This window comes from Juglans microcarpa x Juglans regia, chromosome 8D, assembly GCF_004785595.1.
Source record: "Juglans microcarpa x Juglans regia isolate MS1-56 chromosome 8D, Jm3101_v1.0, whole genome shotgun sequence".
Lineage (NCBI taxonomy): Eukaryota > Viridiplantae > Streptophyta > Magnoliopsida > Fagales > Juglandaceae > Juglans > Juglans microcarpa x Juglans regia.
In genome coordinates this window covers 34212560-34230298 of record NC_054608.1, presented here as the reverse complement: position 1 = coordinate 34230298, position 17739 = coordinate 34212560, and the positions used below count along the sequence as shown (strand labels likewise).

The 17739-nt window shown below is 32.4% G+C and overlaps 1 protein-coding gene across 1 annotated transcript; it reads right to left on the bottom strand.

Moving 5' to 3' along the window:
* Window positions 1–2780: 2780 nt before the first annotated feature.
* LOC121243704 (bHLH transcription factor RHL1) lies at window positions 2781–7541 on the bottom strand. Its single transcript, XM_041141842.1, has 7 exons — window positions 6630–7541; window positions 6431–6532; window positions 6200–6340; window positions 5963–6028; window positions 4679–4744; window positions 4428–4496; window positions 2781–3586 (listed from the first exon to the last, which is right to left on the bottom strand). The coding sequence occupies exons 1-7, from the start codon at window positions 7194–7196 to the stop codon at window positions 3170–3172; spliced, it is 1428 nt and encodes a 475-aa protein (XP_040997776.1). The 5' UTR covers window positions 7197–7541; the 3' UTR covers window positions 2781–3169.
* Window positions 7542–17739: the final 10198 nt, after the last annotated feature.

Here is a 17739-nt window from a genome sequence, read left to right as displayed (position 1 = left end):
ATTCACATCTTTTTGACTTGAAGTTTGAAGGCGATTTTAATAATTTTATTTATATATCCTAAAGGAAATAATCAAACAAAATGCTCAATACACAGATGCTCAAAAGGAAATAATCAAACAAAATGCTCTGTTTTAGCCCAAACAAGATATTTCAATGGAAGTGATGTTTGAACGAGATGCTAAATCATTAGCATTTTCAATAAAACTGAACAAGATTATCTTCAATTATTCTTGTTTCCTTGGTATATTCGAGGTATCTTGAGATATGTCTTAGCTTAATGATTGGTAGGTAGAAAAGAATATATGGAAGCTAAAGCTAAAGGACACCTCACTCACCAAAAGACTACTTCCCCAAACGCAACCTACTTAAACTCTCTGTTCTGTACATTACCATTGCTGATGGGGACTTAATAATCATTTCTTAATTAGGAAAATTAGGTTTAGGTGGGCTTAAATTATGAAAGATAGGAATTTAATGCTATTTGGTCATAGAATTTTTCAAAGCTTTGAAGTAGGGATGGTTAAAGTGGTGTTTATAATCAAGAATCATTGATATAGACCCCCATAGCTTGCAAAACACAGGTAAAAGTTGCCAAGCCAATAATTTAGCCATTGTTGGCTTTCTTTGTGTGGAGTCTAGTTTTGCTTGCGCGTAGGGCTGACCCAACCCGATAAAGATTCGTTGCAATTTTTTGGTGAGTTTTTAATGAGGCTTGGGCCATAGAGAGAAGTATTGGTCAGAGTGATTGGTTGAGGTTTACATTATATTATATTAAACTATTGTACGGCCGCATTGTATCTTTAACTATCATCTGAATAAAATCCTCTGTAACTCCATGGACGAAGGCATATTGCCAAATCACATAAACCTTGTGTCATGTATGATTGATTCCACTTTTACCCCTTGATGATATTTAGAGAGAGTTTTAAATTGCAATTAAAACAAAAATTATTAATTCTTTTACTCTATAAATCATCTTATATATGAATTTACTATCTAATGTGCGAGCACACAGTCAAGTCAATCGAGTTTTAAAGCTCGATTACAAGTGATGAGTTAAAAATTCAAGAATCTAAGTACTTTTAGGTTGAATTACTCCTCCTGCACCCTAATAGCTGTTTGTAACCTTTTGTTTAAGAAAGAATAATGCTAGATATAATTTAGGGTGTGCAATTTAATTCGTGATCGAAACTATTTTCTATTCGATTTGCTTTTATTTACCATACTATTATAATTTGTTTCGGGGTATTTGTTGGGGGCTTCATTTAACTTTATTAATCTATTTTTCCCTACAAAAAAAATTACTTTTTGGTTGACAATATGTCCAAGGTATTATTCTGAAATGCATGTGGTGTGCTGCAGTGCAAAATATGAGTATTGCTTGTTCTCCTAGTCTTTACCTAAGGCTGCAAGCTTTGAAAGCTGAATCAACGGTGATGGAGAGGCGATTGAATGAATTTGATTCTAAAATTCTATGATTATGATGAATTAAGTTGTGTTGAGGAGGCAGAGGCAGGGGAAGGGGCAGTGCTATGTTCAATGGCCGGTGGCAGACATTTTGGATGAAATCAATACAAGTTGTCAAGCTCAGTGGTAGAATGAAGCCATGTCTGCAGGGAGACTATCTTGCCAATATGGGGTAGGCCAAATGCCATTCTCTCTCTCTCTGAAATTTTGGTGTTTGGTGGTACAACAAGGCTTGCAAAAGACAAGTATGCTTATGATTGAGCCTAGTAAATAAAACTATAAATTGAGTCAAGTATTGAATGATATCCGAACCCATCTGTTGAGAATATAATACCAATAATTAAATTTATCTCTTTTCATCAACTTAAGTTTTTGGGACAAATAGTAATTTCAAATAGTATTAGAGTGAAAGTTCTGAATTATAATCTTGACTTTACACTCTACTTCATTTAATTAAATATTTCACGTGTTGGCCCAATCATTAAGGTGATTTCACAAAGACAACATGAAAAGTTGATGAAACATGGCTATTTGAAATTGTTTGCATCCATAGTTTCGAATCTTAAACTTAGAAGAGCATTCACCAAAAACCAAGACTCCTACCATTTGAGCCAACTCCTAAGAGATTAAATGATGAGATTTATACTAATGATATGTTTAAACACTCAAGTTTGACTTTGAGCTCAACTTGCTTCATTAGTCAATGAGAACTCAAGCTCAAATCAATCCCAAGGTTCAAACTTTCCACTTGATTACATAGATTTATTTCTTTATATATAACAATTGCTCATAGTCCTATTGAGGCTGCGTTTGGATATTGAGATGAATTGAGTTCTTTATGAATAGTAATAATTTGAGATAGTAGAGTAAGTTTTGTAGAACTCACCTAATATGAATTTAGATGTGTTTAAATATTAAGATGAGTTTAGATATATTTATGAGAAGTTGAAAAAGATTGTGAGTTGAAAAAAATTATGAATCTCACATGTAAAGAGGTTTTATGTTGAGATGAGTTTAGTGATTTGAGTGTTGAATATTTAGATATTAAAAGAGGTCTAAATTTAAACTGAACTTAACTGAATACAGACAAAAAACCAAACGAGCCCTAAGTTTCTCACCAACTTTTATCCACTCAGCCCATGCCAACACACGTCATTGTGTGGTTGACTTGATACCCAATCCACATTGCACTTGGACCAACCAACCCACAAAGCAAGTAGCTTTAGCAGAGAAAAAAGAAAAGAAATGAAAAAGAAAAAAAAGACAAAAACCACATAAACTTTATCAAAAGACAACCTCTGATCCATAAACAAATCACAAAATCAGTACTTTGTTATTCTAAAGCTAAAATTCCAATAATAACATAATGAATGCGTATTTAAAACGCTTTCATTAGAAAAGTTTAGGACATAATAATAATATAACCAAATTGCATAAGATAAAATAATTAATTAATAAATAAAAAAGTGGGACTTCTTGGGATTAGGTGGGTTGTTCATGGTGGTGAAGTTAGCTTTACCCATAAAAAGTCTACGGAAATACGGCGTCGTTTAACGACTCCAAAAGCTGAGAGGGCCCCGAGGCCTTATTTCCGTAGACTTTTCTTTTGCTTCTTTTCTTCTCTCTTTTTTTTTTTTTTTTTTTTTTTTCCTTTCTAAAAACTGCTTTTACATGACCAAAAAGTCAGTCAACGCCGTCAACTCACGGCTTGGAAACGGAGGTAGCGTCCTTAACGGGAGCCTCACCGGAACCGTTACCCACAGTGACCGACTGGACGGTCAACACCGACATGCTGGGGGAGGAGGGGCCCTCGCCACCGTTGGATTGGAGCACCGAGTGGTGGTTAATATTGCCGATCAAGGGGTTCCTGGAATGACACGTGACAGTGGAGATCGCCGTGGCAAGTGAGATGGGCATGAGGCAGAGACCTTTACCTTGGAGGTATTGCATGGCAGACCCCATGTCCTCCTCCATCAACTTCGCCACCTGGTGTTCCGTCACCGTCAGGCTGTCGTTAGACGACGCCGTTTGGTGGCCATTTGAAGAGCTGCTGCGCCCACCGAGGGACCCACCATTGCCGCCACCACCACCACCGGCTTGGATACAGTCACCGCCACCCTACAACAACGACAAATCAAACTCATTTCTTTTTGCGTAAGATTATAGAGAGGGACAGTCATACGTATAAAGAAAGAAAAAGCTTTCATATATACACAGATATATAGATGTAGTCTGTAGATCATATAGCAGAGGAAAAAGTGCGCGAGAGAGAGAGAGAGAGAGGAATCTGAGAAAGTGAGCACGCGTGCTGCTTTTGTTTTGTCGCTTTGTAGTGATTGAGAATTAGAGAGGAGACTTTGATGATCATGATGATTGTTATTTCGTTCAATTTGTCTGTATTTCTTACGGAAATGATATGATATATACAAGTCTATTCGCAAAAGTTACTTTTTTTACAAAAAAGACTTGGATAGGCTTGTACATGAGTTTGTATTTTGCGTTACTTCGTTTGAAAACTTTTACATAATTTATAGGGGTTAATTTGATTTATAAGATTTAAATTTTAAAATTTATTTTTTAAATTAAATTATGATATGTGAATAATATATAATATAAAAGTCTTCAAATTATGATTTAGAGTAGTGATTTTGAATTCAAATTTTAACTCTATCCTCTATCAAATTTAATTAATTATATCACATAAAAAATATTAAAAACATAATATAAATAATTAAGAAAAATTATATTTACAGTCGTAGAATATGTAAGTACTATATAATCTCTTTAAAAAAATAATAAATATAGAACTTACATAAAAAAATTAATTTTTTAATAATAGAATCTATTATTTTTTTGTGTGATATTTATACATTTTATAATTAATCTGTTTTTTTTTTTCAAAATTTCAAATGTATAAATTTATCTATTTTATTTTTTATTTTTTTTGGTTTCAAAGTACCTCAGGCGACATATCAGCAACAAGGGGAGCGACCGCAGCAGCACCGCCCAACCTACTCATGCTCAGAACCTGTACCCACAATGGAAGTTTAGTTTCAGAAACCCATGCATTTAATTAATTAAAAATTGTCGATATTTCAGAAAAAACAATGTCAAGAGAATCCTTCCCCCATTATTATTATTTAACAAACTCCAGTACAGAACATGTAATTTAGCGCGCAGAGAGAGAGAGAGAGAGAGCCTTCTCTGTACCTTGACTTGAAGCTGGAGGAATTTCACGTAGTCTATGATCTCATCCAGCATTGAAGCCTTGTCTGTCTGTCATTTCAAAACCCCTCATATATTAAAAAAAGAAAAGGATTTTTGGTTGTACAACTAAGTAGGGTTATGGAACAATTACATAACAGAAATGCTATAGTTAAAAATAAATTTTACATCATACATTAAATTTATTTTATAATAAAAATAATTTTTTAATTTAATATACAATATCAAATCACGTCAATTTGTGAGTTTACTTTTATAAATCCCTTTGTGACTAAAAGATTTCATTTATTCTAAAGACACGTACCAGACTTACATGCTAAGTCTTTTCTTTCTTATTTAGTGTCGCTGTCGACATAAGTTATTATGTACACGTAATTTCATACTATTCATGACCTCGTGTATATATGTATGACAATAATACATTAACAAAGAACATGCCTATTACCCAATTCAAGAATACTTGGTATGAGTAGCTTTCATTTAAAAAGAGACAGACACTTAAAAAATGATTTTCGATTAAAATAATCTCTTCACATAAATATCATAAATCGACCTCAAATTAATGAGAGCATTGATCAACTCATTTCAAACTAACTATTAATAAGATTCACTATTTTTTCAACTTTTTATAAAAAAGTTAAACTCATCTCAATATATTTTATACATTTCAACTTAAAAAATTAAACTCAATCTAAAAACATTAAACTCATCTCAATAAAATTTATAAAATATTATTATTCATAACTCAACTCAATTCATCTCGACGTCCTAGCCTGAATATTCTAAGCCACCTACTAATCGGGTTGAGTTGTTGTATTCAATGAGAAGAAGAAAATACTTCCATTTATTAGCCTTGATCAACATCTGCCCTCAATATATAGTAAAGAGTCATGTTAGACTGCAGAAATGACCGCTGACCACGCCGTCTAACACAAACTTGCCTTATTATTATTTTCTTTTTTTTTTAAACATATTTAAATATTTTTAAAATAAAAAATATATTAATATATTAAAAATTACTTTCTTAATTATTAAATAAAAAAATTAAATAAATGAGCGGACAAAGTAAATGGCAAAGTAACATTTTCCTTGTAGGAAATGCTGAGCAAAGCTAAAACGCAATAACTTTAATGACCCAACAAAATATTCCATCCAGATTGCTATAAATTTAAGATGTTTTTCAGGTTGAAACAAAAAAGATTGGAAATTTATTCTCTTTTTTTTTTTCCTCTTATAAATCAGGCTATAATTTTCTGGTTTTGTTGTCACCTTGTTGGCATTGGGAACCAGTTCCTGTAGGGCTTTCATTCTCTCGGCGATTCTCTCCCTTCGTAACTGCCACATATCGAAATCACCCCCAATCATTTCAGAGAATAAGAAACGAATACAAGCTTAATAATATGTAACTGCTTCCGTTTGGTTACTCGGAAAACGTAAGAAAACAAACAGGGCGTGAAATAAAACTAAAGAGTAAGTCCACAAAAGTCAAAAAGGAAAAGTCTTTACTCGTTCGGCGATGCTGTGTGGGTCAGTGGCTTGACCTCGCCGAGCCCTCACCCTCTGTCTTGGTTGAGCAGGTGCACTCCCGGCCGAACCACTCGCCGGAGCTTGGTTCATCACGGCACCAGGAGCCCCGTAGTTTTGGCCCTGGACAGGTCCGCCCCGTAAAATAACCGGAAAACAATACCCCACGAATTAAGTTCTCATTTTTTATCAAATTTCAGCTGAAAAAACTACCTGAGGATGGTGAAAATGCTGAGCCTGGTTAGGTGTTTGACCCGGTGCCTGAATAGATCCAGCGAAGCCGTTATACAGAGCTTGAACAGAACCCTCACCTCCCTGTAAAAGAAAAAAGAAAACTCCATGATTCACCATTATTAATGCAAATAACTCTCACAAGACGGTTTCCATTTTTTTTTCTGTAAAAATAACTCACCGGATTGGCAGATTTGAAAGACGATGACCCATCAACGACGTCGTCTGACACCAAAGATAGCGGCATCTGAATCAGCCCAGACTCGCCAGCTCCGGTGCCGTTCACACCCCTGGACATCAAGAGATGCTGCTGGAGCATCAAGGCAGCAGCCGCGGCGGCAGCAGCCGAAGCCGACTTGGCAGAACCACTAATCTGGTGGTTTCGGAGCTTGGAAGCGAGGGTGGAGTCGTCATCGAACTGGAAAGCAACATTGTTGTTGTCATGGTTGGACGGAACCGACTCGTCGGAGAGGTCTCTGGGCTTGAGTTCCCAGGCGGTCTTGGTAAGGTTGGTGGGGTTGAGGTCGGACCAGGAACAGGAAGGAGGAGGGATGGTGGAGAACATTTGCTCCAAGAAGTCTTCCTGGGAGGTGGGGTCGAAGTGGGAGTTCTGGACTTGGTGATGCTGGTGGTGGTGAATCTGAGAGTTCTGGATCTGTGTCTGTTGGTTATGGAGGTCTTGGATAGAGATTTGAGGTGGGTTTAAGAGGGAGTTCATTCCCTGCATTTCTCTGCTACAAGGTTGCATATCTTGCTGCTTATACGAATTGGGTACTCAGAGAGAGAGAGAGAGAGAGAGAGAGAGAGTCAGGGGAATGAGAAGTACTTGAGAAAACAAAAGGAAAGCATATTTATGGGGGTTTACGAATGTTTGGAGGCTGATGAAGTTGCTGTGTCTCTGTGCGTCCCTGTTTCTTTCTTGTCTCGGAGGTTAATGTCTTGGGGTTATATAAATGCGAAAAGTAGGGGTTGTTTGTTTGGGGTTGTTTGTTTGTTTCGTCGTGTTAGCGATTCAAGCGCGTGAAGACCCATTGAAGCTTCAAAATGTTTGGGATCTCACCCTCTGTGGTTGTAGTTGTAGGGCTAGCTGGGATGTTTGACTATTATGATGATTCATGAATTTATCATATGATGCGTCAAGCACCAAGAAAAAATAAATAATATTTTTGAGGATGTTATGAAACTAGATCTTGAAATTTCGATAACATTAATGTTTTTCTCATCTTAGAGCTGTTCAAAACATCCAGTTTCTTTCAACCAAAGTTGGCTTGATGCGTCGATTTTAGACTTGTATTCCGGGAAGTTTATACGATTTTGCCTTTGCTCGATCAGATGTCCATAATGGATAGACTAGATTATGACGACCTGAATGGGATTTGAAGGTGGAAGGAGAGGTTCTTCATCTTATTTGATTGACCAACACTTTAGTTAAGGATCTTTTTAGGCCCTCGGATACAAAAACATTCTCAATCTATCTCATTTTATCATTATAATTTTCTTAAATTTTCATATAAAATATAATAAACAATTCAATTTTTTCAAATATAAAAAACAATAATAATATTAAAAAAATAATATTCTAACAATATTTTATTCAACTTATCTCATCTCATCTCTCATATTTCAAAGTCAAATAATTCAACCTTGATTATGTGCACTTGATCTCTTATGGCATGGGATTGAATTGATGTCGAGTTTAGATGAATTGAGACTTGATAAACTTGGCTTGAAAGCTCTAAAAAATAAGATTTAAGTTTGATAGTACAACAATTGTTAGATAGAAAATTCTATTCCCAGCCTGATGTATAGAGCACAGCTAGTAAAGTTTTTTTATGTCATAATTTAATTTAAAAGATAAATTTTAAAATTTGAATCTTACTATATATTTAAGTGATGTAAATGACGTGCCCTTCATATTGACTTAGAAATATAATAACTCTTGTTAGATAATACGTTTTTGTAATTCTATTTGGGCTGAAGAGTTTGCTACATGTATAAAAGTTAAAACAATGCTGATTTTGCTATGATTTGAATAAGCTCGAATCTATCAATTTATCAAAGTAAAATCATCATTTGTTTGCCACATAGTGCTGCTCATAAAGTCGTATAGAAGTCATTCATCAAATGACAAAATTTGATTTGGAAAAGAAGTTTAATAACTTATTGTAAATCAAATTTTATTGAAAATTCTATTCAGCAAGCCTACACCACACGATATTTTATTTTTTTATTATTTTTTTCCATTAATGTGTGTGGTATAGAGCTGCAAAATAAAATAATTCAATTTTATTATATCAATAATGTAAAGGACGAATAACTCATAACTCGAACTCTAAAATAAACATTAATCCACCGTAAAGAGAGTCTATAAAAGTATTTCGCAAATTGACGTGCCTTAATGTGATCTGTTAGATCTATTATATAATAAAAATAACTTTATAATTTGACAAACTTCATCAATATATATGTTAGTTTGTGAAATTACTTTTACATAATTTTTTTATAACTAAAGTATTTCTCGTAATCCACGCCACACGCATTGGTGTGAATCAGGATTTTTTGCTTCTTTTTCCTCTAAGGTCTCGCTCGGTCGGCCAATATCCCAAATGTTTCGCTTTCAGTTCGCTACAATAGTCCAAAGCACACGCCTATCATCCACACTGCCACTCCCTTAATAATTACCCTTTCTCTCATTTCTACACTTTCACCATCATTCTATACACATTTTGGATATGACGTTATATATGAACATGTGTTTCTCATCAGATGTATAAAAAGAAAAAAACATGTGTTTCTTATCATAAGAACTTTTTTTATTTTTTAGTTCATAGCTAATTGTCTAGTTCAAATAAAATTTATAAACTAATGTGAGTAGATGTGATATATATATAAATATATATATATATTTACAATAAAATGAATTTTATAATCTTATATACCAAAATAAGCCACAATATCAACGTATGAACTTTTAAAATTTTGAAATATCTATGCAAACCAAACATTTATGCGACTCTATATTTATCACTAAATCAAACTAAAGACTTGTTTATTGTTTTTTTTAAGAGATATTTTTTTAGAAGATTTTTTTTAGTAGAAAATCTAATTGTAAGCAATTATGCGCACTAATACGCGCATTCATTTAATATGATTGGTCAGAAAATAGATTTTATTGAAAACAATGCTAATTTGAATTTAGAATATGAAGGCAACAATATTAGTACACAAATTGGTATGTAAACTTACTTGTACATAACAAAACTATTTTTTAAGAGATATATGAGTCATGAAGAGATTCTATAAAAGTAAATTTATAAAATAAAGTGACTTGATATAGTACACTAGATTGTCAAGATATTTTTATTATAAATAGATCTAACGTATTATATAAAGACATATTATTTTATAAGTTTACGTTTATAACGGTGACACCGCTCTTTTTTTAATCTTTTTAAGAGGAAATTGTTGGATTTGTTTGACCTTTATCAAAATTAGAGGCATATTGAAATCTTAAACGCAATGATGGGGTCAAGCTTATGAATCAATCTTACTTTTAAGGGTGCGTTTGGTTACCAAACTCACCTCAACTCATCTCAACTTATCATTATAACTTTTTCAAATTCCAATACAAAATATAATAAACAATTTAACTTTTTTAAATTTCAAAATAATAATAATTTCAAATTTCAAAATAATAATAATATTAAAAAATAATATTCTAATAATATTTTATCATCACAACTCAACTCACTTCAACATCCACACACCTTAAAGAACAAATTTAAGGTTGGGTTTGGATAGACGGTTTAAATGAGATAAGATGAGATGTTTTGAATAGTAGTTGAATAAAATATTGTTAGACATAATTTTTTAGTATTATTTTTATTTTGAGATTTAAAAAAGTTGAATTGTTTATTATATTTTTGTATGAGAATTTGGAAAAGTTATAATGATAAGATGAGATAAGATAAGGACGTTTGTGTATCCAAATCCAGCCTGTTGCGTTTGGATAGTGAGGTATTCTCAAGTATTCTATGAATAGTAGTAAAAAATAATGATAAAATAATAAAAAAATAATGATAAAATAATAAATAATAGTAAATAATAATAAAAAAATATAAAAAATAATAATAAAATAATAAATAATAATGACATATTCTGGTTACGCAAACTAAGTTAGAAAGAGTAAAATGTGAATGTGTAAATGCAAAGTAAACCGGTTTTTACCATAATCGAATGCGTGGTGGACGCAGAGCGTGACCCACTTCCCATGTATTTAGCCGCCACATGCTAAACTTTATTTTAAATTTAATTATTATAATAATTATTATTTTGACTCATTAACTGTGCTTCAATTTCGGCGAGTTCGTAGGTACTACTATCAAAGTAGTCTCTATTACGGCGAGAGGTTTGTTGAGAATTGAGAGAGCGACTTTGAATTTCAAAAAATTAATGGATAACACTGCCAAGGCCCCAAAACAGATTAGAGTTGTGTGGCTTCAACAAAAACTCTTAACAAATAAATAAATAAATCAACAAAAAATTACTTCCACTTCCTCACATTTATTGTTATTAATTAGGATTGATTTTTGTTTTTCTATGTAGTCAAAAAGTTGTAGAAAAGTGCCTTTCTAGTTGAGAAGTGGGGGTAAACTATTTCAACTATAGCATGACGACTTAAAATTAGGCAAATCTTAGGTAAAACTTGTCCGAGTAGTGCTAGATACAGTGTTAAAATGTGTAAATTTTGTACTCATTTTGAAAAAATAGAATCTGTTGTTAAAAAATCTAATTTTTTATGTGAATTCTATATTTCTTCTACTTTTTCAGAGAGAGTGTTCAGGATCTGCATGCTCTAAGACTGTATAAATCATTTTCCATAATACCAACCCACCAATCAAGTAATATTCCTTATCCAGCTACTTTCCCAAAGAGACACTCATTTATGGAGGTTGGTCTCCATTTTATTCTTAAATGGCCATGACTCTCTTTGTTATCTCATTATATACGAAGCAAGGACACAAACTATATACAAATACATTACTTAATTCTGTTATATTGTATGCTAAAACCAAGACCAAAATCAATGTACGCATGAGAGTAGTGATAATATTAATTTCTTTTTTTTTTTTTTTTAAATATCAGAAAATAGCATTAACTGAAAAAAACATTACATATGAAGTTTGTCAAGCCAGATAGCTTGATCAACATACAAAGTAACATCTCCCGGGCACCACATTGCAATAGTGTCAACCTTCCAAGCATGGCGTGCTAGCCAGTGTACGTGCAGACTCATTCTCCATCCTAAGAACATGCTGAATCTTACTCTTCACCTCTGTCAGTAGATTACCAAGGGTTGAGAAAGAAGTACCCGAATCTTGTAATGCATTCACCATCAACATACTGTCACTTTCAAGGATCAATTTTGAAAATTGCAAGAAGTTCAATAGATTCAAGATCAGCCACTTCATTTTCACTTTTACTGGCAGCCATTATCACCTTTCCATGCTCGTCTCTTAAAATTGCTCCCACACCAGCCTTAAGTTTCAGATAACCACTGGGTGGAGGCAGCTTCCAGCAAGACAGATCCCGTGATTAAGCAGCCTTGACCATCACCAAATCCTTATGAATTTGTTGTAGAGAAAAAGCATAATCAATCACATGTTTGGGTTCTAAATACACCTTCTCAGCAATAATTCAAGTGATAATATTAACTAATGTAACATGATAAGGATAAAGTTTGAATGTTATGTAATTAATCAGGTTATTATTAAAGAAAAATTATACTTATCATTTTCTATATCACACACTAATATATTATTTTTCATTTTTATTCTTCTATTTAAACACATATATTGATGTATACATATGTGTGTTTAAATAGAATAACAAAAATGACAAATCACATAGTAGCGTGTAGTGTGAGGATGATAAATAACATTTCTCATTACTAAAGCTAGCGTTGTATTTAGTTAAAAAGAGAAATGTTTTAGTTACAAATGAGTTATAATTCTAATAAAAAGATTACTCGACTTTCTTCTTTTGGATTGACCTCACCAAAATACACAATGGCCACAAAATTCTTTCCATGGTAATAAAGAATTTATTAGTGATTCCCAATTAACATCATCATGTCCTACATGTTTCAACACGTAGACTCTGCAATATTTAAGATAATAAAAAAATAATATTCCTTATCTTAAACTTTATCATCTACGATCATCACATAATTCATATTAGGTCATTAAGGAAGTGACAATATAAGTCATTTTGGAATCATTAATGTTAATTTACTCAAAGACAAGTCAAGCAGGAAGAGAGAAGGAAGATAGTAATTAACAACTGAGTTTTATTGCACTTAATAACAAGATTCTTGCAATTGTTATTACTATTTACTCATTTTGGACAAAGAATTTCTCCTTTTTAAAATTCTAAAACTTTTTTTCTTTCTTAATTCAGAAATGGTTTTTTTTTTTTTTTTTTTTTTTTTACCAAAAGCTGTAATGAAGTTCATGGGTTGTATGATGTATGTTAAATTTTATTTGACATGATAGTGAAAAAAAACTCAGAATTAAATAAAGTAAATAGAGATAAGCAGTCCTCTATATCTGCCTGAAAATATAAATAATTTTTAGCAAAGTCTTGGCAAAGCCAAAAATAAAAAATAAAAAAATAAAAAAAAAATTGTTGGTATATGTCCTTATCTTGCATCAATCACATCTTCCACTTTTATTCAGTTGATAGGATTTCTTTACACCTCATCCCACCCATCAACTAACACATAATATGCCAAACCAATTCAAAATATATGATTATGTTGTTTGTTTTATTCTTAGATGGGCTCCTCACAAGGATAGACCTATTCTCAAAAGGATAGACCTATCCTTCGTATGCCATAAAGGCTGATCTCTAATCTAAGCCGGCATTTAAAAATGACACCATTAATCTAATAGTTATAAGAGTAATAATTTTTTTTTTTTTTTGTAAGAGTATAGTCTATTATTAAAACAATAACTTTTTCATATAGGTTCTAGATTTATCTATTTTTTAAAATAGAATATGCAGAATTTGCACGTCCTAAAGCTGTAAATATCATTTCTCTGATTATAAACTATGTTAATACTCGAAGCAATGTTTTATCATGAACATGTGATAAATTAGAACATTTGATAAGATATCAAGGAGATAATTTAAAGAGAATTTTAATACCAATTAGTGTGGGAAGAAAATCTAGAGAATTTTGATATATTTGTTGGCCCCTTGGCCTTTTCTATCACTCAATCAACCCCACCATGCCAAGAAAAACTTAAACACAAATACGTGTCAACAACGTTGCTAGGTTGACTTGGTAAATAAGTTTCACTCGAAACAAGGGTTAGAAACAACAATTTTTTTTTTTAATAAATACATGGGGAGGGGGGATTCGATCGTTGAGCCTTAAACAAATAGGTAAAGGATACCCACATAACACCTCCGATGTGGTAAACACAAAAGTTAATTATCTCTTAGAATCGATGTGACAGACATATCAATAATTATCCCGTCAATGGTGTTACGCAATGCTACACTCTAGGGTTACAATACTAGGACCTTTTTGCAAAAATTGACATGTTCCTACCCAGAAATTTCACTACCCTCAAATACATAGAGAGAGAGAGACATAAATACTATTTTGCAATATAGTCAACTATAGGAAAAATGTTTAGTGGAAAAAACGTTTTATCTATCATTAAGGAAGAAGAGGATAAGAAAATAAATTTATAAGGGTATCGCCAAAAGAAAAAGCAACCTCCATAAAGTCCAAAACTCTACGCATTAATAATTGATTAGAGACTAATGATCAGCTTAATCTTGATTCCTTACCACATAAACAAATGAAATGAAAGCCTCATCTCTCTCTCTCTCTCTCTCTCTCTCTCTCTCTCTCTATATATATATATATATATATATATATACATACATATCAGGTACCCCAAAAGAAGACCTACAAAAGGTCTGCTGCATTCCATCCAGTGGTTAAGAATCAATGGATAAAAGTAATCAGCAATTGGGCTTCACAGAAAGGAAGATGGGGTTCCCATAGGACCCTTCAGCAACAATTCAAAGAAAATATCAGCTACTGGTTTAACAGGGCATTCTGAATGCCTTCCCCTACATAAATTGACCTAAGCAATTTCCATGACCTCATGTTGACTCTCCTACAGCTAAGACTCCTCCAAATGTATATATATTATTATAGCCAAGTTGGAATCTGAAAAGGTATACCATTTATGGGGAATTAGGCAGTAGCAGATAATTTTATCAATTCTAAATTGTAAAAACTAGTCATCAACACTTTAAACTATCAAATATAACCAATTTTTTTATTCGCACTTGAGTGCTCGAGAACAAAGTTATGATTAATCTTGAGGGTATGTAAGTTTTTGACAAGGAATTTCCTTATTAGTGTACATCAAATAATTCAAGAGAAAATTCTTCCATTCCAATAACTCATAGAAATTATTCATAGTTGATATTATTCGAACCTTAGACTTGAAAGGAACATATTATTAACACCAAAATTCTTATCACTTGAGTCAACCTTTAAGAATTTTATCAAATTTAACCATTTGAAGGTAGTATTAAGATTTACTCGTTTTATATATCTTGCTAGTCATATTTTCATTGATTTTAAGAGTTGGATTTTAATCGATATAGTGAGTAATTAGCTAGAATGGCTCGTTTGCATTACAACTTATTAAAAATTTCGCATAAAATATATTAAATAATTTAACTTTTTCAAATCTCAAAATAATAATAATATTAAAAAATAATATTTTAACAATATTTTATTCAATCCACCTAAAACTATTTCGTTTCATTTCGTCTCATCTTATCTCACTATTCAAACAAGTCCTTAATTATTTGCTAAAATGAAGCAACAATTTAAAGTAGTTATCCGAAAAAGGTAGTTCTAATAAATTACGTTTTGTTTGATGTTGAAAAAAGTAGGTCTCCAGTCTCCAACCTGAAAAAGTAGTTCCCTTTATTTAATTTTTGTGTGTTCTGATTCACAAAAAAGTAATTAGTTTACAAAAATAATTTTTTTAAAAATATTATTATATAAAATATTATGAAAAGTGACGTTTGTTTATCATTTTTAATTTTATTTTTTAGGTTCTGATTAAAGTTGGATTTGTTGGGAAACTTATAAAGTAGTTTCTTTCTAAAGTAATATGAATTACATAGAAAATGTCTTAGTTATGACAAAAATTTTTAAAAAAAATAAATTTATAAATTGATGTGATTTAATATAATATATTAAATTATAAAATATAAATATAAATTATATTCCTGTTAAGGTGATATCGTGAAACACATTACAGACGTAATTGCACTGTTAATAATGTTAATCAGCTTTTAAGTGCGGCTGTGTCAAGGTCTGAGACTGTGAGCCTGAGATAGAAGACGTAAAGGTCTTTTTCTTTTATTTTTTTTTTGTACTGGAGGCTGGAGCGGTGGAGCCTGAGCCTTTGTGGGTGGCCTCCTTTGAAGCTTCATCATCAAACATTATCTATAGTCTGCAGAAATTAAAAAGAAAAGGTACCAAAGTAGTGGTAAAAGGGTACAGAAAAGGGAATGCTTTTCTACCAGATTAAGCTTCGAGTCTTCGACTTGTTAAATCTTCAAAAGCTAAAGGTATAGCTAAATGTTTAACACGGTTGTAGCACATAAATAAGAAATATTGACTTGATAAGCATGCGCACCAAATCTGCATATAAAACCTGCTTTTGCATTTGTCTGCTGCATCAAGAAAAATCCCATTTTGATGATCATAACAAAGTGGGATTGTACTTTATATTATTTTTCTGTCCCCATTGTTCGAGAAAAACAACCCCTTCACGGCTCCACTGCTGATCCTCAACCTAAATAATACAATTTACAAAGTACGTGCATTCCTTTTTGTTTTCCAACTGTTCATTTGATAGGAAATGCGGCCTACCAATTACATTATTTTGGCCATTTTGCGTGGTCTACATAATTATCACAATGACAATGACATGACTCGATACTAGAAATATGACTTATCACGTTAAGACATATCAGTTTATAAAAGACACGATTGAAATAAACGGAAAAGAATTCTTTGTACCAATTTGCTCACAAGTAATACTACTCATCATTCCAATTCTTATCATCCTCTTATCATTTCATGATGTGGCATTAGATGTTAGGTTCACAAGTTAAATATAATAAATAGTTTCTAATCATCTAATACCACATCAAGAGATAATGAGAGAATGATGAGAAAATGGTCTTTGAGAAAATAGATTTAAATATCTTGATCACTTTTACCAAAACGGAACGTACTTGATAACTATGATGTTAAGTAGGTAACCTTGGTTCTGAAGATTGCCTAACTGGGTCGATATAAAGCAGAGCCTAGAGATACAGCAGAGACCAAGGGGGATGGAATTGGTGACATATGAACGAAACACAAAGAACATGGCTGTACATTTATGGCATTCATTATATATGGAGATCGAGTCCAAAAACTAGTGCAATGAAAATCAAGTAATCAAGACAATCAAAACACGGCAATAGAGACAGGAACTCCCATATGTAGCAGCAACACATGGTACTGACATGTTAACATGTGTTCATGGATCCATTTTTGTAACAAAGACTACTAGCGTCTTGGTGGGAATTGCCAAGATAAAACACAAAGGAACTGCACCATTAGGCAAGAAAGAAACATGTTTCTTCACTGTTCAAATGTGCATACAAAATTACCATAACCACGCAAAGAAAAACAAAGCATCTGGTGAAGTGCAGAAAGGTAAGGAAGGAATCCTTAACATCTATGTCAATGTCAACATCATTATGAGATGTTTGAGGATGAGGTTTGTCACGTATGGGTTCAAATTTAGGGCTTGAAACTAGTATTTTATTTTAGTTATTTATTTTTATTGTCTTTATTATTTTATTATCATTTTAGAAAATATGCTAACCGATAGATTAAATTAGTGATTCCTTCCCTATCAGAACGTTCGTATGGTTATCCATTAGGTTCCCGTAGTAGATTTGGTTCCTAGTTCAAGACTAACTCTAACTCAAACTATTCAAAATCCTCTCAGAATTTGACCCCTCGTAGGAAAATGTTCCTACAGTTTAGGTAATTTCGAATTATAAACAATCTCCTAAAAATTCACGTTGCTTCCCTCCCGTCGCCTATAAGAACCCACAAGGCCCCTGAATTGTACACACAAGAATCCATAGAGAAAAGACTCTTTCACGTAGAGAAAGAAACT

What these genes read in the sequence shown, in the direction of transcription:
- LOC121243704 (XM_041141842.1), bottom strand. Translation starts at nt 7,196, where the DNA reads ATGCAACCTTGTAGCAGAGAAATGCAGGGAATGAACTCCCTCTTAAAC. An exon ending in AGCATTTTCACCATCCTCAG is followed by an intron (nt 6,341 to 6,430) that starts GTAGTTTTTTCA and finishes GGACCTGTCCAG; the next exon opens with GGCCAAAACTACGGGGCTCC. An exon ending in TTGCTGATATGTCGCCTGAG is followed by an intron (nt 3,587 to 4,427) that starts GTACTTTGAAAC and finishes TCGTTGTTGTAG; the next exon opens with GGTGGCGGTGACTGTATCCA.